This window comes from Centroberyx affinis, unplaced genomic scaffold, assembly GCF_046629955.1.
Source record: "Centroberyx affinis isolate AG114_WGS23_722 - 3 ecotype Tasmania unplaced genomic scaffold, CSIRO-AGI_Caff_v1 ptg006867l_1, whole genome shotgun sequence".
Lineage (NCBI taxonomy): Eukaryota > Metazoa > Chordata > Actinopteri > Beryciformes > Berycidae > Centroberyx > Centroberyx affinis.
In genome coordinates, this window is record NW_027283481.1 from 198,335 (window position 1) to 224,868 (window position 26,534).

Here is a 26,534-nt window from a genome sequence, read left to right on the forward strand (position 1 = left end):
ATGGGTTAGTTTCATGACATAACTGCAGCAGTTATAGAGAGTGGTTGGCAAAATTGTTCTGTTCCCACTCCACATGCCCACACAACCACAATAAACATTTTAGTTGTTCATTATCGCAAGTGAGTCGAGATCACAAAGATGTATAAAATGGACGAGATAACACTCACACAATATGGCAGTCTTCATAACCTGCGCAATTCCAGCTCAAGCTTGTTGAAGCAGTGCCGATGTTTATTTTGGCTCTCGCTCATACTTTAAAAGTTAAAATTAAAAGTTCATTTTGTCGTCATTTCGGTTATACATTGGACTGTTCCCGACTCGACCTGTGATGAAACCTTTTCTCATGAACCTGCTGGTTCTGTTATAACTGCCTAGCCCATTATACGGGAGGCAGTTGTTTGTGCTGAGAGAGGATTAAGACAAGTCAACAATCCGTAGTCTTTTTAGTCTCCCACAGGGCTGCTCACACACCACTGAAGACAGGGAATGGCTTCTTTTTTCCAGGAGCAAAGCTTGTGACTGAGGTTTAAATTGTTGAAAGGACCTTGCCATACTGCAATGGAACAATGAACAGATATAGAGGTAGTGATTGGGTGGGTGGGGGCAACGGGAGGAGGGGTGCCAGAGGGATCTAGCTGTATCCACTACCTCACTCTCCAGTTTTCATTGTCCAGCTGAATTTCTTTCATTTGTACCCATGAGACAGAAAACCGTGGGCTTTGTTTTAACTGCCACTTCCCCACCGCTGGAAGAACAACCGCTCCTCCACTCATATTTTTAGAGCTGCTCCGGCTCACTGTACTCACTTGTTCCAATGTACCTGCCAATCAGAGGTGACAGGCAATTAATCACCGCACACGTCAAAACATTTTGGTTACGTCAACTGACGATTTTTGACAAGTGTGTCTGTTTTTTCCTGTAGGAATCAATTTTTAAAGAGCATGAAAGATAATGAGAATGATGAATTTCATCACAAAAATTATGATGAAAACTTTTTTTTCATTTTACAATTATTGTATGACTTAAGCGAGTCATTTTTTAAATTACTCAGTCAAGACAAAAGCTGTACACTCAAATACATCAATTAACAGTGACAAGAGTAAATTGCTTTTTTTGGTCTTCAGAAAAATACAGGGTAATTCCACATTCTCCATCTACAATGCCTCCCAATCCACTTCCACATTTTCCCTGTATACACACTCTGAAAACACTATGAAACCATCATGAAAACACTATTGATTATACACTATAAGACACCATAAGACAGAAAAACTGGTCTAAAATGGTTATTTTGATTTTGCAGACCAAAGCTGAACAAAAACTAAAAATGGATTAAACGACAATGTGATTGAAATGAACATTGAGTCAAAAGATTGTGACTACACTAACATGCTGCCTTTGATCAACTGGGTGGAGGTCAAGGCACTTTAAAATAATAATCTGTGACATTTTCATATAAATACATTTCCATCTTGATTCAATCTAGTTCTTTTAGATTTGCTGTCCTAAACACTCAATTTCAGGTAGGTGTTTTCTGAGTGAGGTGTTTTACATTTCCAGCAGCAGCAAAAGCGATTTGTTTGGAATAAATTGTATATAAGAAATAGTTGACCATGCCAGCATGACCAGTGATGGCCGCCAAACTGTAGCTGAACAGACAAAGAAAAGAACGGTACGGAAACTCAAATTTCATCAATAGGAAAGCCAAGGAAAAAGACGTCACAGTGCTGGAAACACTGTTTGATTGACAGGTGATCTCTGGGAAGTACAGCACAGAAACACCACAGCAATGAGCGCTGAGCACCAAAGATGTCGCCAAAATTAAACAAACAAGATTACCACTTTCAGATTCATCTAATACCGGAAGTGGATTTTCTTCACAATCCCCCCAAAAAGTTAAACTTCTTCTCTGAGAAAAGTTTATATAATAACCTACTGTATCTTGCATGAAATAATTGAGAATGAATGCTCTATCATTAAGCAGTAAATGGCCAAATCACTGCATTGACTGAATTGAAATTGAACTGTAATTTGAAAATGGATTGAATTCCCCCATGCAGTACTGTGCAGCTCTCCTCTGGACTGAGAGTTGAGAGCGCTTTGTCCTGCAAATCACTATGAAACTAGGTAACAGGAAATTTTTGCAGAATTTTAGTTCAGTATTTTAGTTCAGCAGTACATAATCTACTGACATTTAAATATTCAAATTATCTTTTTCCCCTGCTTTCATTACTGCTGGTTCATGTCACTGGAGCTTTGATGAATATTTGATAACTTTTGTCTGACAGAGAAGCCTATAGAGGATTGTTATTGCGGATCAAACCAGAATCCCCAGATCTTTTAGATAGATATCAATCTATTGACATCATTAGTTTGGATCATGGGGTGTGATGTACCATTTAATTATACACTGAGGATGTGTGAACAGTGCCCCTACCCCACTCCTGCTCTGCGGTTCACAGCTTTGTAATTGCTGCCAAGTAAGAACATGCAGTAGAAAAGATAATTAATTAGCCATGTGTTGGAGCGGTTTTGCCCACAGCCTAACTTTTACAGCAAGGGGGATTCTATTTACCACCTCATCTCCTCAACTACCAGGCCATTTAACTGTCTCTAAAGGTGAAATATAGTGAGAAAGGTAGATCGGGGGGAAAAAAATAATTGATTACTTTGACACAATTTTCCCTCATGGCGGTGAATCTTCAAGAGCATTGATTGGAGATAGCTCCTTTACCTGATACCAATACTGTTTGATTGGATAATAGTGTCCTCATCAATCCTGGTAATGATTTCTCTGGAAACTGAAATGGTAATCCAATAGACATTATTAAGCTTGTATTAATTGTACTCCTCCCATGGGTGACTGCAGACCAAGATAAACCCAAATGATGTAACCCTTAACCTTTTAAGTGGGGGAAAATCTACAACATGTAGAAATCTACATAACAATCCTCACCTACTGAAAATACTTAATAAATCTCACTGAAACACAAAATGCAATGCTTCACTGACACCAAGGATATTAAGCTCATTTCTACTGCAAGGTTATATAAGTTATAAATGGAAACCTGGAAATATAAGATATAAAGAAGAGATGAAAAGAAGAGAGGGAATTGAAATAAAGGCATCATACTTTTGAATTTCCATTCAGGAGATTGATGGAAATGATCCAAATGAATCTCAGAAAAAGCTGTGTGGCACATCTCGGGTAATCTATTTCTGTACACCAATCATTACGGGAATCCTTGGCGGCAAATAGACAGTAACGAAAGTGCTAGGTGCTGACAGAAAGCAGATCCATAATGTCATCTCTCCTTTTCATATTTCCATCACTACTATGTAATTATGATTGGATTCCTCCCCAGTTTCTCGGCAGAGGCGGTAATATGAGGCCCGTTAGGTTGGCGGTGTTGGAGGTCGGAGGAAAGACAGTCTGCGGGCCTGACCTTAGCCGGGCGCTGTACAGAAACAGACCCCCCTGTTTGTATACCACCCCGCCACACACACACACATTCATTCCACTCATGCCTATCCGCCTCCTCATACGACAGTGTACAGTATATTTAACACGCTCATAGGCCAGCTTGCTATACGCTCATGCTTCATTAAGTGACAGCAGAAATAGACCGAGGCGCTGGAAAGTTAACGTCATTAGGGCCGCAACACATGGGACGTGTTTACTATCCTACAGTCTACTATCCCACACACTCCTGGAGAACTCCTGGGCTGGTGCTACATTTTTAATGAAAGCAGAGTGTTTGATCTGCCAATGTTTATCTCCTCCGATGTTCACTGACACAGTACGGCGCGTCCAGCACTCAGTGTAGTTCGACATGAGGACAGATTAATTCATTATCCTATAACAGGGAGGCTTGCGGTGGAGGAGTTCATCCCGTAGCCAAAGTTTGACAGGTCTGATCTCCCGCAGCAGCTTCCCCACTAATGTGCGTGAAGCCCACCACTACCTGCTCAACACACACGCTGCTTCTTGGTTTCTGCACTATGACCTCTCTGGGGAAATGCATATGAATGCGCGAGTCGCGAGTGTGCGTGTCTTATGGGGATATGTGAAACAACAAAATCCTAATTATATTCCGCTTCTTAGGTCTGTTGTGTAAGTGCTGCACCTCAGAACACTTTGTATCTCTCCCTCCCCTTGTCGCACCTACTGCGCATCTCGCCTGTCCTTTCATCTGATTTTTATTAGAGAGTGGATGATTTGGGAATAAAGTGAAGCTGTTGTCAAATTAAAGAGACAACAAACAGACAAGTATTTCCAGGACAGCACTGTATCTAATGACCACAATAGATCCATATCAGGCCTGGCGTCCCAGGAGAGTATAGAAATAAATATGGAGCCGGTGCATAATTACTCCCACCACCGGAGTTGCACAGGCACGTGTCTGCTGATTTCATGCCACAGCACAACTGTGTAGGTGTGCATTAGCCGTGTTCCTCCATGTATCACTCCGTAATCCCCAACAGTCCCTCAAGGAGTTTTCCAATAGTCTTACATGCTCTTATGGATTTTCGACTGCCTTACCACATAGCAGCAACCTTCTTAACCGCTCTCTGTGAATCTGTTCTGGAATTCATTTGAATAATCTGCATGCCATCGCAGTGGTTAGTTTCGTTGACCTTTGCCGCCTTGACACGAGTGCCTAGCTATTTATCCATTTAGCTGAAGGGTGTCACGAGCAAGATCTGCTCCTCCCCATTATCTCAGCACCAGTCTTCTGAAATGAGCAATCTCTACATTGTAGAGTTTTTTTGGAGGTCACCAACAGTAAATAAGCTGTCAGTGGGATAAAGTGGGTGTCAGATCGTATGAATAGACAGAGGGGGAAATGGTCGCTTAAGGGCCCTATGAGTTCCAACACTGACATGGTTTAAAAGAGCTTAATTATAATAAGCTGGAGCATGGAGCAAGTGTTTGGTGGCTTGGGGGAGAATAGGGAGACAGCCACAACAGTCCAGCACGAGTTACATGCGTTGGAGATTGCTCTATGAAGAGGCCAACATCAGATATGCATTAGTGGAACAAGAAAGGCTTTCAGTGGTAGCCGGCAGACATTGCAAAAAATAAATGCTCTCCCGCCTCGCAAATATGTTGTGCATAATGTATTTTCCTTTCTGGAAGTCATCAAGCTTCATAACACTTTATCCATTAAGAGAACAAAAATGTTTGCAGTGTTATTTCATTAAATTTTACAAATGTGACTTAGGCGTTATGAAAACAATAAATCCCTCCATAGATTTGTACATCACAACATCATTTGTTAATCACATTATTGTTAATTAATGATGCAATTCCCCCTTGCTAATGGATGACAATGTGTATTGACTGAAATGAGGGAATGAAATTGGAAAATGAACTTGAGAACTTGAGTGAAGCAGTTATATCACTGCACTGTGAAGGGAAGCCTGAGGGAAGAAAACAACAGAAATATATAAATAAATGCAAAATTTATCGATAGTTTTATATCCTTGTGAACTGGTTTACAAGAAAATATTGGAATTACAGTCAGAATGATTTATAATCTATTGTTCAGGCTGAGGCTGTTTAACTCCCTGCCCCTCTATGAATATTTACAGACTCCCCCTCTATCTTTTTCTCTCTCTCTATTTCTCTCTCTGTCTCTTTCTGTCTCTCCCTCTCTTCCTCTGTCTCTCACTCTCCATGTCTCATCTCTCTCTCCCTCATACACACACACATGTAAATGCGTATACACAGCACACACACACACACACAGCTCCTAGTTTAATTTTTCACGAAGATAGCTGTTTTTATGCTAATCTGACAGCTGCATTCATTTTCAGGCTTTCTCACAGGCATTTATTTCCCAATCACACACGCACACACACACACACACACAAACATGCACGCACGCACACAACCATACTTTTCTGTGCTCTGGCTAAAATGAATTGAAATGCTATCATAATGAAGCTATTCTAATTAGAATGAAATAGGCACTTATTTGATTGAGACAACTCTGACAGAAGCGTCGGGTGCTCGGTGAGCATCAGAACCTGAGACGGCGTCTTTAGAACTATTACACATGAACAGACTCCCAATTTGGGTCGTCCTCTTCCTTCGTTAGACGGGAAGGACTTATTTCCAACCATCAATTTGAATAGGTCACTGGCACAACGCTGCAAGGCTCTCTCTCAGTGAACGGCTAGGTAATTAGAACCGCTCTTCCATCGACGGGGTCATGTTCGAACCTTTCATACGGCTGCTAAAGACAAAGAGGTAATGCGGCGAGACAGGAAATAGCTGGTGTGGAGGTCACCAGAAGGGCATAATTGGACCAGGCAGCCAATAATGCTGCGGGCTGCGTCTACCTTTGAGGCTGCTAATGAAGCGCGAGAGACAGGGAGGTGCCCGTTCGGCACGCTGGTTACCTGGGCGTCGGGGACACAGCTGGAAGTCTGCTAGCGCTCACTTGTATCTCTTCCCTCTAGAGGTGAAGGAGGTAGTGGCAGTAAAATTGAGTAATTGTGCAGCATAATAAGGCATGCTGCACCGGTACCTGCCTCCCTCTTTTCTTCTCTTTTTCTTTTTTTTTTTTTCCTGCTGCATTTTCCCTTCCTCATGAATTGGCATGAGAGCACTTACACCCTCAAACTAAACCGAGAGCTGTTCAAAAGTGATATATTGCTCAGTCATTACTCAGCACAATAAAACACTCCAGACTGACAGCGCGCGCACCATCGATGCCAGCATCGCCGTGTTAAGAATGTTTGTGTTGACAGACGGTGATTCGCGCCTGTGCACCTGTAACCAAAACACTACAAGTTTGTGAGGGAATACACTACTAATGTGTCTCCTATTTGTTCTTCTCTCTGCCCTTCCCACCCCCCCCCCCTCTAGCGGGAACAACATACATATTCGGGCGAGACGGTGGACTGATCACATACACATGGCCGCCAAACGACCGTCCCAGCACGCGGGCGGACAGGCTAGCCATCGGCTTCAGCACGCACCTGAAGGATGCTGTCCTGGTGAGGGTGGATAGCTCCTCTGGTCTCGGAGACTACCTGAAGCTCCACATCGTAAGTCACGTATCTCTTTAAATAACAACCTTTCCTGTGCAGGTAATTACATTATACATGGTATCCCGTACATGTTATGAGGTTGCCGGTGATGACGATAGAGACAGAATTCAACAGCCAGAAAAGAGGAAAAGAGTCATGATTTAATGAGAAGTGTACACTATATAGTCAACAGCTAAGATTACGATAAATCATTTACAAAATCGGCCATCAACCTCCTATGTGTGGTAAGAGACTGGCCATGCTCTTGTCCACGTGTTGTTATGTCCGCTGTGTGTGTGTGTGTGTGTGTGTGTGTGTGTGTGTGTGTGTGTGTGTGTGTGTGTGTGTGTGTGTGTGAGGAACTGAGGGAAATGGTGCAGTAATAAGGGTTGGTTCCATATAGTACATCTCTGACCTGGACATAATTCTGTTGGCTGCCACATGACCTTCCTCTCACTAGCACCCATTTACTGACAACAATACTGATGCTGGCCAGAAGCATAAAGGCACGCACACTGCGCACACACACACACACACACAGACACCGCACACACACACACACAAACAAAAAACCACACACACACAAACAGAAAAGCACAGGGCGAACAGACCACCACACAAACAAACAGGAAATTGGTCTTGAAGTTTGCCTCAACCCTAGCTGCCCACACACAGAGATTCACACATAAGCATGCAGCGACATACGCAGGCCTATCCTGAGGACACAGAGCAGCTGTGATGTTGTTCTTATGAGTCACCTCAGTCCTCGCTCTGCGTGGAAGTGCTTCTTGTCATGGTTTTCCTCCCCAAGCCCTCAGGGGCAAGTGATTTTTGGCCTCCAGTTTTAATCAGACATGAGGGAGTAACAGTCCAATTTTCAAGAATACAACGTTTTTCATGCACACCATTCATCACCAAATGCCGCACAGAGACACAAGCAAGATGTTGAAAAGAACAGAAATTGGAATATGGGTGTATTTTGACAGATGTGTTCGCTCAGATGTGCAAATCCTCCACTGTGATCCTTGTGTTCTCTGCTGCTTTCTGGAACCACTCCACCTGCACCATGCACCCAGACAGGGCTAGGAAGCAGGCGAGATTGCCATTATACCTTATTGTCAGATGAGCAATTTTTTTACAGATTGTATTAGATAGTCATTCTTACCAGATTTAAAGCTTCTACCGGTAGAATGTGAACTTTGGCGGCCCCTTGAGTCCCTTAGTGGTAGTGTTTTAATCACTGTCGCAAATACAACTCTCCAAAAAACATTTAGACAAACAGGCTATTATGTTATGATACTGAAGGACAGCTAACCTACCAGATCGTAGCGAGTGGAGTGAATCTATTCTCGAAAATACATTGGTGAATGTTGTAGTTATCCTGATTATTCTAAGACTGTAGTAACTTCAACTACAGCAACAGTTGATGCTGCACACCTAGCTAGACGTTGTGGTACTGGACAGCATCTGGACTTGTCTGTGTATTTGCTCACCTATTAAACAATATAATACTTTCATGCTACAAACAAGTAGAGTGAGGCAGTCCTCCTGTTTTGAGTGAGGCTGTGTAAGTTAGTCCTGCACATTTTGCAGGGAATAGTACCCAGGGACACACAGAGTAAGCACATAGAAAGCAACAAACAGAATAAACCAATTTTCACAGCAGTGGTCTTGTTTTTCTACAGCCATTATACTATGCTATCAAAGTTAATTTGAGAATGATATATTGAGGTAAATGCCTACCATCTAGTTTGCAATTTAGAGTCCACACAGGCAGAATATGCTGTGATCTTTTAAAAAATGTATTCTCAAAATATTTGCTTAGACAGGGCTCAGTGCACACGCATACTAGTATGGCCTAAGATTTGTACTTTTCAAAAATAAAATGGCACAGACTTTGTTTGCTCTGCCCAGGTGCCACAAACATTTGTGTTCTTTTGAAAATCTACCTGATAGGTACTGTAGGGATGTTTGCATATTAAATACACACTCACACCCACTTGCTCATACATCAGACTCAGACAGTTGCAAAGGATCCACGTATTCCACAATTCATTTAATCCAACATGTAATTAAGTTACACTCAGGTCTACTGATCTCATCCCCTGCGACTGCGGGCCAAGCATCACAGCCAGGGTGACTGGCTACAGTAGAGTCATGGATGTAGGTTGCAGCTGGTGCACTGCTCTCTCACTGGGAAGCTGCAGCATGTGCACACACTGAAACATATGTGTGCCATACATTACAGCATATTCCCAGGGTTTCCCGCTACAGCCAGTGCACAAAGACAAGTTTGCTCATGGAGAGCAGAGGTCATAGCTTGGGGAAAACACGGTCTCTTGTTAAAAAGAAGGTCTTAGCCTCTGTGTTAGGTCTCAGGTTGGGTGTGAACTAGTGATGAAGTTGAGAGGTTAGAGACCTGAGCCTTAAAGACAGGCAAGGTGAGAGAGGGGAGCCCCATATGGTGTAAGAAGAGGAGGGAGGTCATGCAGCTTATGAGCAGATGCATGCGTAGCCTTCCATGTGTGCAGTGACTCCAGCACTTACAGGGAGAAAATGTTGATAAGGCATGTTGTTACAGCAGGGGCAGTGGGCTGTGAGAATCCCCTCTCCTCTCGCATCAGCAGCCACTCTGAATGCTTCCTCTTATTTATTTATTTCTGCACATTAATCTGGGGGCTTTGTGAAATGTTGCATTTCATGAGAAAATGAGAGGAGAAGTGTGAGTAAAAGGGAGTTTTAAAGAGACCGAGAGAAGGCATAAAGAGACAGAAGGTTATGCACTGATTCTTGCACCATCTAGTTATGCAAGATAGGCAATAAGGAGCTAGGGGTGTAAGGGTTTCTCCTGCTTTATATTAAGGCCCTTCCTCTTTACAGACTGGATTGAACCAAAGCTGACTGTCTCATGGTTATTGCATGGCAAGAGAACGGTATGAACCACAGTGCTGATTTACCTTTAAAATGTTCACATTTCATCATAAGGGGATATTATTGCAGAATCTTTTTCAAACATTTTTGAAGCCAGCAGTATACAGACAGATACACATAACTTCAATATTAAATACATAAATAACTAGTGGTGGAATTGTAGTATAATCCATTAACTTTACCCTATAATATTGCATCAGTAAATTGACACGAGTATCAGTTATAAATGAAGCGCCACATAAAGATGTTCTATCAAATAATATTCTTGGAAATGGCGAAATAACCCACTGATAAAATTATCATTAAAAGAGTGTTTAAAAGGCCTGAGAATTTCATCTAGTATTTGTAGCATTTCTCCAAAATATAATTGATTATCACATTCAATTGTCATAAGGGACATAATTTAAGCTTTGTACGGCAGTCAAATGGAAGAATAACAGAAAATTAAATCACAATATATTGCAGTACTAAATTGAAATACTTATGATACAAACCCTCTAGATATTCTTTCACGCTTGTGTCTTCTGCTGTTTAATTACATTGGAAAGGACGTGTTTTACAGCATACCATGAAACACAATGAGCTGTGCAAAACTGCCACTTTGATGTGTTTCTTACGCTAGTGCAGCAGTACTCAGCTAGTCACCTGTAGAAACCTTATCTGGTTGATCTGCATCCTTAGTGGATCACGCTGTGGTGTGAAATGCCAAGAATGACAGTATTATAATTTTGTGGCCCAATTTGTGGTAATATTGCATTGGGAGATATTTAGTCTTACCCACCTGGGTACAATAATAGCATTGTGAAAATTGTCATATTTTAAAAGTCAGTGCATTAAATAACTCTGCAATTTGCCTTGACAGAGCATCGATTCCAATTATTTGCATAGACTTGATTTGGTCGTTTATACAGAGATGCATACTTTCCAAACAACATTTCCTGAGGTTGATTTCCAATGGCATTCCCTACGTTCCTTGCTATTACCTCAGCTCTGAGCAGAAATGTCTTCGGAGGAGTGTATCTTCAGCTGTATGAGATGGGATTAGACCAGATTTCAGTATTTACCCCCCTCCTTCTCCATCCTCCACATCCCTCACCCCCCTAATCTCCTGCTCCCATTTCACGATGACAGGAAACCCAGCGGGGCTTGAAGGACGCCATCTCAGCTCACACTCTCAAGAGGGAATTTTCTGAGTTATATGTGGAGACTATGATTTAAATGCACCTCAAAGGAATTGTGATCCTTCCCCCGCCTCTCCTTTCTATCACAGATAAAGACAATGACTGTGAAGTCAGTGAACCATCAAATGTACGACAATCACTTTCCTCAGGCTCATTACCGTAGCACACATGGAAGAGGAACTAGATCCATAATAATGTTGCTGCCGTTTCCCCAATTATGATGATTCTCCTCAATCCTTTTCACTTTTTCTAAGGTGAGGCTTATTCATGAGACTATTTGAACAAGTGTCCCACATGGATATAAGACTTGTCTCTACATGATAGTATGCCATGGCTAAGCATCTCTATATAATTAATTGCATTGTAGCTGAAAGTTAAATCCAGGGAAATATTCACAATGACATTATGCAAAGCAGGGAATTATGGATGTAATGATCCCTAGTTGGACTATGTAGAGGGGTAATCCATACAGAAGAAGAAATGAAACAAAGTTTATAGGATGTGGGTGCAGGGTGCCTTCTCTAGTCATTAAACATGCTAATACATTTCACCATGGATTGTCAATGTGATTTCAGCATAGGATTTTAATGGAGGCTAGATTTTACTCTGATCCTGTGAGTTTTACTCCACAAAGGAGGTATCATTTGTTTTTCAAACAAACAAGGGTGGATGTCTCTCTGAACAGTTATTGGAAATCCATCTGCACATTTTTAGGAAACCATTTACTTGGTGAGGGATGGAGGCTTTGCAGTTGTTTTCTTCCCTTTTTGTTGTGAATGAGCAGCGGTGACAGTGACTATCAGAGCCTCCCCTTGCTCTCCGGCGGGGCCCCCAGGGGCCCGCTGAGCTTGTTTTGTGCTGGCACTCAATCTCTGTGTGGGGGCTGGGGACTATTCCAAGTACTTTCTCCTTTCCCTTCTTCTAATTGCATGCGTCCCTTTAAAAAAAAAGAAACAAAAAAACAAAAAAAAACAAAACAAGCAATGAAGGCACTCTGGCTAAGACAGCGACACTGTGAAGTTAATGTATTCCATAGAGCAGAGAGGATGGTGGAGAAATAATGACTTCTCTGGTGAAGCATTGCTCCCCTCGGTCCTCCTTTAGCCGACTACCAAAGGAGGGCTTCTTCTTGTGATGGAAGGCACCTTTAATTGTAGTTTCAACTCCTGCTTTCTACCCCAGTAATCATGTAAAATGGCCTGAGAGGAGAGGCAAATATGCCCAATGTCTGAGTAGCTCTACATTCTACAAAGAAAAGAAAAGGGCTTCTTTTATGTTTTTTTTTAGTTACTGTTTTTTTTTTTAAGTTCATCTTACTGTTGGACTTCTGTGTATGCACAATAGCGTGCTTCATTAGTCGACAACTGCACGGTCTGATTTGATGCTACAGGTGAGATTGTTACCTGGGAGAGAGGCTCGGGTCTCAAGGGATGGATGGTGTCACGCAATCCCCCATACTCCTATTAAAACACCTGCCCAGGGAAGGGATCCTATTCAGATGCACTGCACCGGATCAGGTCTCAGACCCAGTAATTACCTCCCATACGCTCGCCCATACAAATGGAGGTGGAACAGACTAGCATGCAATTCCCACATGATTCACTCATATAAAGCTTTCTCATGTTGGTTGCTTGGTCAAGACACGTCAATCTGTTCTCACCAGACCTCCACAGCAACCGGCAGAGAACACATGCTATACTTATGCTACTTATAATATACTCACATCTACTGCATACGGAAAGGAAATGTTAAAAATGCAGCTCTTAAAGCGGTGTAATGGTAGTGTTGGAACAGATCATTTGACAAGTGATTACAGTCCCCACCTGAACAGTCTGAACACTTTTTGCTTAACAGCGTATGTCGTTGCTTTTGAATAGTTGTCGCTTGACAGTTTAGAAATCCACCACTTTCTCCTCCTCACTACTTTATCAGTTGTTGCTATGGTAACATTCCCAATCTGGGAATGGGATGGTGCTTCAGTGGCATGTTGATGATATGCACTCATATGAAATGATGAACGGATCAACAGATAACAGTACACTGTTGCTGATTTCTGATAAAAAATATTCCAAATTGCTATCAAATATCTACTGCATTCGCTCAAAATTCAATGCCGAGTTCAAAAATGAGTTTTTGGCCACTAAAGGGAAAAAAATCGAAGCCAACCCAAGAACAGGTCCTGTTTATCACCTTCAATACAACACTAAAAAAATTAAAACAAAATTCAATTCAAATAATTCAAAATAAATGAGTGATACAGAGTTTGAGAGAGACACAGTTGCACCTGTTCACCTTCACACCGCTACTTTTGCAGCCTTATATAACACATACTGTTTAAAAGGCCAAGAGAAAAAGTTGAGCTGAAATGTTTTGGCATAGAAAAACACTGTCCAAACAACGATTTGTTCCCTGTGACATTATTCATTGTTGAACTGTGTCACGCTCTAATGAACAGAAGGTGGGCGTAAACACACATCCATCTCACGAGTGATCTGACGTTTCCGTGGTTTAGGCTGACACAAGTCACTCTTACTCTGGAGTTCCCCGGCCCCCAGGATGACATCTTAAGACAGCTAGAGCTGGCACTCTCCACTTTCGTCAAAAGGTCTAAAGGCAGCAGTGCATGTAATTTGAGGATTATCAGTAGAATGCCGGGGATGAGAAGGTGCTGAAGTATACAGTTTCTTTTTTTTTTTTATGTGATTTTTTTTTTTTTTTCTCCGTACTGGAACTTTGTTCCGATGCAGTTTTTTTCAACCTTTCAGTTTTGAGGAAACTGTGAGACTTCAGTACCTGTGTTTTTCCGGTTTTCCCCTGTGGACATTTTGTTGAATTACTGTAGTTAATTAAAGCAGAAATAATAGTTATTGTAATTGTTAATATGCATCTTGCATGCAAATTCAAGTATCTTAACCAATTTAACCAACTTGCTCTGCCACATTTAGATCCACAACTAGATGCCATTTCCCTCCTTTCCCCTCATTTCACTCGTTTCACTAAGTGTCAGAGAAACCAGAACTGCCATTTGCTCGTCGGTATGTTTGGCAGTTTGCAATGCTGTATGTGGCAAAGCTAGGCTAATGGCATGGTAATGGCGAATTAATAGCTGACCGTGATGAGAAGACAGCAGTGAAGGGAATGGATGGAGGAGCTTCATTGACCTCATTTAGTCCCTCTGTGTTGATTCAGTCACACAGATATGAGCAGGGAGGGGCGTCCCATATAAAACAGGAGAATACAATCATATTTCTCCTTTAACGTAACATCCCCATGCTTTAAGTGGTTAACACACAATTTTCCCTGTAATTGTTGAAGTGGCAATAAATAGAGGTGATAGTATGGTGATCACATTGGTAAACATACAGGAGCATTGATTTTATGTCAGCAGCGATTGACTGTAGCAGTAGGCTGTATGTGAGAGTGAATGGGCTCCCATCTCTTTCAGCGGTAGACGGGGCAGCTACTCGGCCTGGATGATATACCTGACCTCAAAGAATCAAATCTCATCATCTCCATATTGAGAACGGGCTGCGCTAGAATTACCATTACTCATCTTTCAATTCCAATCATTTCTCAATTTGTTCAAGCTCTTAGCCACTACAAAGCTAAGTGGTCCATGAAGAAGAATGAGTGTGTGTGTGTTTGCGAGAGGGAGAGAGAGGGAGAGGGAGAGAGGGAAAAGGGCGTCTGTGTGTGTGGGGTGTATGTGTGTTTGAGAGGGCAGGACAATAATGTGTCTTCACTTTTATTAGTGTAACAAATCACAGTGAGTACAGCTTGTCATCTTCAAAGCTGTACATCAATAAGTTATGGGCCTGCCGCACAGAGAGCAATATTGCCATGGCTAACATGGAGTAAATTTGATTTCATTGTCAATGTTACCCTGACAAGCATGTTCATTTTTTTCTGGGTTACAAGGTTAAGAACATTGACATTCCATTTATTTCAGTTCGAGGGATGAATTTCATTTGTACCAGGCTAGCCTGCCCCCTAGATTCTGGATGGACATGTTGTTCTTTGAAACTGGTCAGTCTACTGTATACTGCAGTTCAGCCATTTGCATTTAATGCTTTCTGTTTTTTCGTATGTAGATAATATAAGCCAAATCTGGGCGTGTCTGTGCATTTGTATACGTGTGTGTGTGTTTGAGAGAGAGAGAGAGAGAGGGTTTGTGTGCATTGGGACCGGAGCAGCGCAGCATGCAGTCACCACGGTTATTGACTTTTGACACAGCTGCCCCAGGCCTCAGGGTGGGATAAAAATAGTCCCACTCTATCTCGCTCCATTACAGTGAGCGGAAGTACAAACGAATACATATGGAGGGCATTTTCTGTAGGATCACTGTGTGCTACATTATCTTCTATGTAAGATGTTTCGCCACGTCCAAGGGCTGTTATTGAGTTTCACCAAATGGCTGTGTATTAACCGCAATGACCAAAGGTGTAAACAACAGTGTGGCAGCTGCAATCCTACAAAAAATATTTCCGGTCCTTCTCTCTGTATATCTCATGCAAGCACAATCGCATGAATATAATCCTACTGAGATTAGGGATTAGAGGATAGACTCGCTCAAGGTAATTAATACCCCCGGGAACTGTGTTTCCAGATGAACCCAGGATAACGTTTTTGAACACACATACGCATGTGCATATGCTTGCCAGTGCAAAAACACACGCACACGCACACGCACACGCACACGCACACGCACACGCACACGCACACGCACACGCACACACACACACTCAGTTGTATTGCCAAGTCTGCCTGCACAGCCATTTACCAGGGTCGAGGAGCAAAGGCAATTTGGCCCAGGCCAAGTCTGAAATTACTTACACAATTACTTACACATATCTCTGGCAAAGACAAATCTTGCAGGGTGCTTCTCAGCTAATTATTCCATAATTGTTGTTGGTGTCCTGTTGTTGATGGCTTCCACAGAGCCTTGTGTGGGGCTGCATGAAATATTAAACAGACGGCTTGCCTCGTTCTGGTCAACTTAATTACCTTTTTCATTGCTGTGCTGCTCTCATCCTCAGCCCCTTGTGTTTTCCATAGAAGCCTGTTTAAAGTATACTACACATACAGGCATGCTGTTTTTAATTATGTGGTCTTGAGGAAACATTTTGTAGCACGGCAGAGCGAGGGACTCGGTGTATGCAGTTGTTGGTGTAGCTCAGTTTATTTTAGCTTCTCATTTTTTTGTGTGAAAGAGAGTCTCTTCTGCCATGTATATATATATACATCTGTCAGGGATGAGGAAATGATGTACTATTGTTACAACAATTCGTCTTTCCCCACTAAACCACACCGCCTCACAAAGCATTAGGACCAAACGAGTAGCAGGAAGCAAAAGAGTGAGTGGCATATCATATGGAGGTATGGAAATCAGCACAATTGAAACCAATCTGAATGGAGCTGGTGAGGTGGGGAACTGGATCCGCTTTTAAAATGGCTGGGGCTTGTGGGAGAGCAACCACACTGTCAGCAGAAACACTCATCTTCCTCTTGTCCTCGTTTATGAATAATGGATTCTGTGACCCTCCCTACATCCTCCATAGCTACCAGTCAATATTGCTTAGGTCCAACTGAGGAACACAGAGTTTTGTAACTCTCAATTATACACTGACCAGCACTTAACACTCAAGTTAAATAGACTAAGACTCGTATGTGTTTTCCTCAGCATTATTGTTCTTAGGGCAGATAGTCTGGCCAGTGTCTTTTCTCTCGGCAGTAAGAGTTACATTGCTACCAAGCATTGTAACTGAGCATCCGCTCTTAGAAAACTTATTCAACAGCCTCATCAAAGGAGAAGGCTGTGTGTGTATGCGTGTGTCTGTGCGTACGCTGCATGTGTAAATGAGTATGTGTCTCTCTGCTATAATAAGACCTGTGCAGTGAAGACCGGCGTCTCTGCCTGTGGAAGAGCAAATAACCCATGGCGTCTCAACAGGCCACATGTGCAGCGCACCTCACACAGAGAGATCAAACAGACAGGCACATGTTTTTCCTTTGTCCTCTTCTATCCCTCATGTGAGCACATCAGGTGAGCGGTGCACTGCTGGATCTGTGGCCTCATTCTGCTCAGCTTTATCAACCATGCGCCGCGCCGCATCTCAGGAGAGGAGATAGATGTTGCAGTGAGAAGGGTGAATTTTGTTTATGTTGCGGTAAATGTAGCGCCATAGAAAAGATGTAAAACTTTATGGCTCATTCCATGGGTCTTCTAAGTGGTTGGTATGAGTGATGGTTTGGTTTGCTTTTCCCAGAAGGGCGAAGCAAACACCTTGACAACAGTAATTAAAAGTGCATGTGAGGCCTAATTCATTTTCTTCTCTTCATCTCCTCACTTCACTTGCCCTAATAAATCAGTTATGCTTGAAGTATCTGCTTCTCCTTAACTCTCTAATTCACCAGTGCATTTTGTGAAATAGCCTTGTGTCTGACAAGGGGCCATTAGAAAGGACTTGGAAAATTGTTGTGGGAATTCCGTGTCTCTAGTGGATCCGGACTGAACTTAACACTGGAAGTCCAACTTTCAATCTGTCTCTGCCACTCAAGCGTTATAATGTCTGATCTAAAGCCAAAACATCTCTACAAACTTTAGGGTTAGTGTAGGTTATATACATTTTGCTCATTCCAAGCTCTACTTTGGATGATCGAAACTCTGTAGAAAATTAAGACATACAATTAATTGCACTCCTAATGAAAATAAAGAAATGTCTAATTTAAGGATAGTTCAAGATGAAGTCTGCTGGACTCCATGTCACCCCTCTATGCTTCTCAGGGTGCTGTCTCATTGTCCAGGGAGCCTCACAAAGGCAGCTATGCAATCAATATAATGTCCCTCTATGCCCACTCTCTCATTCATGTAGTCATTTCTGAGGCAATTACAGGCCGGAATGGTGCTGGTATTTATATGAAAATATAACTGCTATTGAGCTCCAGTGTCGCCCACCACCCCTCTCTAGTCAATAGAAGCACAAATCGATGGCCAGCTAGTCAGGCAGTCTGTATGTGTTTGTTTTTTTTAATCCATAAACATCCACTCCATAAACTCTGTTTCACAAACCTTGGTCGCTGTAGCCATTATTATGGTATTTCCAAGCTGGGAGTAATTGTATAATCATTACCACTTCATGAAATCTTAATAGGTGCTGTAGATTAGAGACAGAGTAATGGCATGAGCGAGGAAGTTGTGACTCCATCAGTGGTAAAACAGATGGCAGGGAAAAGTTTTTGTGTCTATCCAGGGCTTAGAGTGCAGACCTTTTATATTGTCTGCCGTCCTCCATTACATCTACAGGTTTTAGGTTAATTATATAATCTTGTCTTCAGTCTGTTAACAAATGCTCTCACGGGAATTTTTTATATCCTGTTACATGCCAATGATGTCTACAACTTATAATTTTTTTTGACAAAAGAAGTAAACTACAGAGAAAAATGGGGATTGTGAGAAATGAGAGTGTGCGCAGCAGCAGGAGTCAACAATCCAGCAGAGGTAATCGCAGGGACAGATCTGGTGCAGGCTCAGTACCTATTTTGTTGTGTAAGACATGCAGACATCAAATTATCATCATCAGAAAATTAAACTATGTGAATGTGTGAGTTCAGGGAAGTGTATGTGTCGAAGCTGGGGGGGCTTAGCATTTTATCAAAGGTGGAACCTGACAACACGCGTTGGCGTCTCTCAGTCCCGCTGGGGACTTCCCAGCTCACCCAGGGAAGAAGGAAAGGGAGTGAAGGGAGGAGAGGCGCAGCAGCGAACTAGTCACCCACAAGGTCTTATCAGCCTGTCGTATTATTTCACCACAAAGAGCCACAGAGCTGTGTATCTCACGCCCATCGTCTTGATAAGGTCTGCTGCCACAAACAAAAATACAAGAAAGAAAGGAAGGAAGAAAGAGAAGGGGTGGGAGAGAACAAAACGACACAGCAGAGCAAGGCTGCCTGAATACGTTGGCCTTTTATTACCTTTCACTGCAAGGAGATGACTGATAAAAAACCCAAAGACAATGAAGGAGGGAAAGGCAGAAGATAAGTTGGAGGAAAGAGAATGGATAAAACTGAAAAGATAAAGAGTAAGGACTGTGTAAGGACCCAAACGTTTCATTAAAGGAAAAGGAGGATAAGATGAAATGAGGGAGGAAAAGGACATGCATGCAGGCATCGCGCACACACACACACACACACACACACAAGTCCCCATCCACGGTCTCCTGCCTAATTTTCTATACTGTATCTCTGTTCTCGGTGTATAGGGAGAACTACTGACAGGCTGTCAGATATGGCCTGGCTGCCAGAACCTTTCTGACCATCTGTTGCAGCCTCTCAGACACACACATACATTTGTGTTGGTGTTGTTGTGCACATGCATGCATAAGTATGTCCACATCAACATAGTCGGGAGTTACCCTGTATGTGTGACGTGTCACTTTATTTTTTTTTTTCGAGGAAAAGGAGAGGAGACAGCTAGGCTATTAGTGCATGCAAGAGCTGAGTGTGTGCAGACACCTGCGACCGAAAAAGCCTCAGGGGATGAGGCATGTTACTGGTCCAAGGAGATGATATTATCAGTGGTCCTTATTCAAAGGAGCTCTTTTATATTCAACAGCATAGGTGACTTAAAGATTCAAAAGGAGTGTTTAGGGACAGCAGGGTATACCTGATACTCTGTGCTCCACTAGGCGGAGGCACAGGCCAGCATGGCCACAGGGATCCAGACAGATCTAATGCAGAGCATTTATCATCGTGGCAGTAGTGCTTGCCGCCCTGGCCTGATCTCTCCTGCTGTTATAAAGCACAGCTCCAGAAGAACGCTGAGTCAGGAATGGCCTGAGATCAGATCAGTGCTCCAGCATACAGCGAGAGTTGCGTTGGCCCACTTTCATGACACATTGTTGGCCCACTTTGATCCACACCGTAGCACAGTAGACACAAACAATATGGGACGATAGTCAAGACTTTACTGGCCAGTATTTGTGTAGCATGCCATGTTTTATATGCTGATAATGGGTTCTAACCTTTGATTAATAGACCCATAGACAAAGTAAACAATTAGATCAGGTGTATAAGACTTTGCAGGGAGCCATTTCAAAGCCCATGAAGTCTTGATATATATGTTGTATTTCTGTGGAGGCTGGTGGGTAACATCTCTAATACTCCCCACCAGTGCTGAGGACCATGATTTTCCAGCGGAGACCTAGAAATCAGAAATATAGCTGGCAGTAACTGTCAAGGACGGGCTCCATGGCTGTGTGCATGCGTGTGTGGTGTGAACACGTGTGTGTGTGCACGTGTGTGTGTGTGTGTGCCCTTGTGCGTGTCGGTGAGTTTGAATTGTTCAATAAACTCATCACAGGCCTCATAAAGAAAGCTGACATTTACAGCAAAGCACAAAGGTCAAGGAGTTGGGCCTGATGAGATCATGATGGAGGAAAGGCCATTTTAGCCAGACACCTCAAGAAATGGAGGGAAGAGCAGGATATTTAAGGTAAAAGGAGAAATGAAAAAAAAAAAAAAAACAGAAAAAAAATAGCCACAAAGAAATGACTTTTCAGTCTCACAGAAACAAGGGGGAAATAACTAGATATAGGTAGATTCAGTGCTTCACAGGTAGAATAGAGTCTAAAGTGATCATCTGGAGTGACGATTTATGTGGAGAAGTCCAAACAGCAGCCAAGGCCGAGGCCAACGTGGACAGACAGTCTGATAATCCAGATCTAATTAAAACTCCCAGAGTGGGACCGGAGCGTATGTCTCTCCCGACCCACACACACCGGGCGCAGACACGTCCTCATTAGCAGCAACAATGTCACCGGGCCCGGCCAACACACAGCCTTAAAATGTGATAGAGACCAAAAAGTGCCCTTACTCTGGTTATATCCCACTGCTCGGAAACTACCCTGATCTCTGAGACCAAGGCCCGACTGCTAACGTGAGCTGTGTCTAGAGATGAAGTTAATGAAGACAGTAACATGGAGGGAAGGGAGCCACTGGGCTGCAGTCTTTGAAAGAACCCCAGTTCTGTGTTTGGGGATTGAAAGTGTTGCCAGATTGGCAGCTGAACCTCATGGGTCCCTCATACCTTTGATGAAACACTGAAACTGGTGAGGAAGAGCTGACAGGCACACTCCCTTTAGCCAAGTTCTGTCTTTTTTTCTGTGTCTCTGTTGTCTGACTTTGTCAGTGCTGTGGATGTTTGTGTGTGTGCGCGAGAGAGTGAGCAAAAGAGGGCAACAGAGATAGAGAGACCATGTGTGTCCATGTGCCTGTTCCTGTGTGTGTTCTGGGTGAATAGTCATCTGATGAACTGCCTCGCCACGACAGAGGCTCATGCACGCCCCAGCCAGTAAGATCCAGTTGTTGTTGTTGTTGTGTTGGTTAACAATGCTCTCCCCCAGCACCACAACTCACGGAGCAGCAGTAAGAGGCTGGCAGCCCCTAATGGAAACGTCATCTTCCAGATAAAAGACGGCCCGGCTTTGATGAGAGGGGGAGTTATGGGAGGTATATAATAAAAGAACCATTTCCAACTGGTTCAGAAGCCAATTTGAGAGAGCTGAATGAAGACGGACACCGTCATAGACAAACAGAAAAGCCAACAGTCACTCATTTCAATCTTCCTGTTTGTCAAGTAGAGGGGCCTTTCAATACTATCCTCCATCCTCCTGCTTCGTGCTTGGATGGGACGGTACAATAACTCTAAGTCAAAGCTCGACTTGGGCATCAAAAGCCCAGTCTGCATTTCATCATACTTCCTCTACATTTTCGTGGGACCCAATTATGACAATGTATTCAATTATGTTGTAACTATTCTCTGGCTGATGTCATGTTTATAGAAAATCATGAACTCTATTCATATATACCTCTCCACTCCCCGTGGTGCCACTTCACTTACTGTGAGAAAATTGCAGTAATTGGTTGAAAAAAAGTGTGCAGTGCAGAATACAAAATCCCCTATAAGTAGACAATCATTTAAAGTTTTTATAGCATTAGTTATCTTGGGTGCTGTCGATGGGTTTCAAACAGTGAGAGTGATGATGGTGCAGTCATTATGGGGAAAGAGCAATCTCTGATAGCCGCTCTTGTCTTTAATCTCATCCTTTCCCATTCCTCCCTTTATCACTATCTCAAACCATAGGGAGCAAGCAGAGGAGCTGCATTATCAAATCAAAGTATTCTCTGTCACATCTCCCCAGCATAATAATGGGTGACATCAGCGCAAGCCAGAGAAATGATTATGGTAATGCAAGCTGTATAAACAAGCATAATGCCCATTTTCATGTGCCTAATATCATTTTATTTATTAATATAAGCGCTCTACCAAAGCGGGAATGATCTGTGTAATATGTAAACATGTTTAGGAAGCAGTTATTTTTCATATGCTGCTGTTCATATAGCTTGTCTTTCTTCACATGCATTCCATGGAGTGGTGAAGTTGCTTATATTGTGCATGCATTTGCATATTTATTGCCTGAGGCGTTTGCATAAGTGATAATCCCTCAAGAGTGCAAGATGGACAGCAAGAGCCTGCAAACATGCCTTCTTTGATCGTTATGTATTGAGTGTAGTTTAAATCTCTTTTTTGCACTACAAGAGATTTATTGCATTGTCAAATCAGATGGTTTAATCTGTATGGATTAAAAGGCGTGTACTTGTTGGTGTGTTGGCATGTTGCAGTCTCTTTCTGAAAAATTTGGCTTCTGTTCTGCCTCACTCACGTAAATGTAAAAAGACTTAAAGCTCATCAGGTCCATTGTGTTTAAACAAACTCTACTCAGGTGGAGGCTTAGTCTTCCAGTGAATTGTGAAATTGTCAGCCTCGGCATGCAGGCACATTCTTTCAATTTCGTATGCTGCGTTCTGAATACTAGGCGCTCAAGTTTCTCAAAGCTGACATTCTTAAAAACAGACATGTCCCTTTTCCATGATAGAACTGGCAGTCTTGCTAGATGCCGAAATGCAGTAACATTCCTTGCATCTTGTATTTTGATCTTGATTTCCCATGTTTACGGAGTCCGTTTGATAGTTATTATCATCCTGTCAAGCAGACTGAAGAGTCGTCAAAGAGAGACAAGAGAGATGAGAGGGCAGGAGATGATCTGCAGTGAGTCAGCCATCTTACAGAAGAGTGTCTTTATCATTTCAAACGCCAAGACGTGTAAGAGTCAAAACAAAGACAAAATGTAGCCATTTTCATCAGCCTTTCCAATTGCATGTCTTCCTTCCAATCACTACAACGTACAGTAGAACACCGTAACCGAGTTGCAACTTTCTCGGTCTCTCTCTCCATCTCCCACGCTCTCTCCATCTATCTGTCTTTATCTGTCACTGGAACTGTTAGAAGATTAATCAGGCTGTCGTGGCTCTTCTCAGACGCACTCTGCTGATGGTGCTCTTCCACTGGAGAGGCTGGTGGGTGGGTGGCAGCCATTAGAACATGGTAGCACTTTGATCTGCTGGGCGGATTTACAAAATTGCACTTCCAGCTTCTTGTCGAAGGGTGAAGGAGAAGAGTGAGATTGTTAGGTGATATTTTTTTTTTTTTTTCTTTTCGACTTTGAACGCAAAATGTAGCCTCAGAGTTCATAGGCTCTTGTGTGGCGCGTTTTCGTTGAATAATTTTTTGGGGGGGATCAAAGAATTTTAGCTGAGGTAGAGGTCCCGCACGGAGGTTTGTCCAACCTCCTCATAATGATCCTGCTCTTAAAAAGACAGTTTACCAAGTCAGTGTTCCTTTTAGTTGCTGTTGGGTCACATAGATGCCTTCTCCATTTCTGTCCCTGGTCTATGTGGCAGTCTCTAAGCAGCTTCCCCTCTGAGGTGCAAATAAGCTAAGTGACTCCTACATGCCCTCCACATTGTCAGAGTAATGACTACAAAGTAATATACCTCCTGTAACTGCCACCCCACCCCACACACACACACCCACACACACACACACACCGCACACAGACAAACACACGTATGCACCTTGCCCTGTCAGCTCAGCTTAATTAGCAGCAATAATAATGACCTGTAGTGAATTATGGTTTTTAATTATACAATTTTACCGCCTCTACAAATAAGATCAGTGTTTATGGGCCGAATGAGGGGCAGCCGGCAAGGAATCATTTACCCTCAATTTTCGCCTCCCAGCTGAAGCGAGGTTGAATCAACATACAACCGCTGAAAAGAGAAAATTAAATCCAATTTCCATTACCATGATAAAGTGATTACATCACATCAGAGAGTGCCCTATAGCTAAGTATGGAAATATGAGCACATGCATGCGCAGGCTCAACACCCTCAGACAGCCATGCATGTCTTTGTGCAAATCAAGAGCACCACACACATACTCACCACACACACTCTCTCTCTCGCTTTCTCTCTTGCTTACACACACACACACACACACACACAAATGCATGCCTGCATACACACTTGCGGAGATATAAAGCGCCTATTGAGCCATCACATGGATTAATGTTTGGTAGAGTGGGCTTGGTTTCGCTCTCGCCATAACAAGGCTCCAGCCCTTCCCCTCTGCTCGGATATCCAGCCTTCATGGCCACGTTACACCTGGCTGGCTCTACTAATGGAAGCATTTTATTAGACTTGCATGCAGGAGACCTGGCACGACCATCCCTTTTCTATTATTCATATAGCCCTGTTTCCAAATTCCATGCTCATTTTAGCCCTGTGACCTCTCCATCGGGGCAGCGCACCAACTCTGACGCATACACACCAATACAAACTCTTCCGCATGCTTGGAGACGTGCTCAGTAGGACATTCACATGTGCACACAATGGCGTCTTGGATGCACCTGAGTTCTAAGCAGTGTTGTTATTTCCTACTAACGTTTTGTTCACATTTCCACAGTAAATCAATATGAAGCTATTGATATATATTTTGAGTCTCTGGGTAATTGTTGCATGGAATCACATCAACCATCTAGGTTATATACTTTTTAAATGTCAAATCAATGTTGTCAGTGTGAGTAAATGTTAGGTATGACAGAAGGCTGACTGGTATTAGATTTGTATTATTGTCGTTGTTCAGATACATGTGCTGTATCTATCCAGGCGGGGGGATGATGCGTAATGCTGTCAGTTGTACTAGAATTCAGTTGTGGTGCTTCATCCTTATTGGGTACAAGATCCCTTTTATCAGTACAATGCAGTGAGTTGGAAATCTCTTGATATGCGTACTATGGGTATGCATGGCAGTGCTTTGTGATTTGAATCGGCATCCTTGAAGCTCATGTGTTCATGGTGAAAACAGATCATTCCCTAATAGCTCCTGGCAAAACAGCCCATTGCTTTGACTAGCGTTGGGAACAATTCCTGGCTGCACAGTAAATATTGTGGTGTGATGATTGCCATTCAACCAAATGTAAAATCACAGAGAGCAACAATGGAATGCTTATTTGCAGAATTGATACAGTAGGATATTGGAACAGAACAGAATCATTTTGACTGTGTGTGAGTGTGTGTGTGTGTGTGTGTGTGTGTGTTCTCTGTCATCTGAATGGAGAGGGGTGGGGGGTGGGGGGGGCATTTGATTGTCACCCATCACCGAAATCAATATATTCACATCTATTGGCGTCATTACAGTAGCCTAAGTGCAGGAGACTGGATGAACACTGGGTAGTTATCATATCACAGCAGTTATATCAGAACCACCGCAGTTCACCACAGTTTAAAATGTAGCAGCTGTACACCAGCCTACTTAGCCTATCAAAGCGGCAGTGGTGACTACCCCCACCTTCCTCGCCTCCTGCCCCTCCCGTTGTGTGTGTGTTCGTGTGTGTACGCGTCTGAACAGCTGGATGAAATGTCTGATGCTCCCTTGCCAAATGTCACAAGTGGTCCATCCTTCTGGGGAAATAAATTGGCTCTCTCTTAAGCAGCGAGTAGTCGACAGGAGCCGCAGCATATGGTGAGAATCGGACAACTGAAGAAGACAGTTTCTTCTCTGTTTTGGCTTTTCTCATTATGATCTGGACAGCACCTTGATGATGAATGTGTCTGTGTGTAGAGTTCTTTTTGGGGATAGGATAGCTATGGGCAACTCATGAATAATTTATGAATAGCAGACCACAATCCTTTGCACCTTCTGGTTCTCTTGAAGTACTGCTCACTGCCGGTTACCTGACACTTGATAACTGGAATATTTGTGGCAAGAAGGCTAAAAATTGGTTATGTTGGCTCAGAATATCAACATACACACATGTGCAGTTTGAAACCCATTTTTATACATAACAAGAAAACCTCCAATCATGAATAATTCATGAACGACAGTTCAATGTGATGCTTACGATATTGGACGGAGGGCAGGGCCAGATTGTACATTTTCATACTGCCATCCTACACAATGGTTCTTGGTGTTTGCCAGGCTAA

The 26,534-nt window shown here is 42.8% G+C and overlaps 1 protein-coding gene across 1 annotated transcript in view; it reads left to right on the forward strand.

Annotated features, from left to right (window-relative positions):
• The window catches only part of LOC139639148 (neurexin-1a-like), a 253,518-nt gene that overhangs the window by 157,199 nt on the left and 69,785 nt on the right, over nucleotides 1-26,534 (forward strand). The window contains 1 exon segment of the mRNA XM_071513215.1: nucleotides 6,878-7,059. Coding sequence (XP_071369316.1) covers nucleotides 6,878-7,059 — 182 coding nt within the window.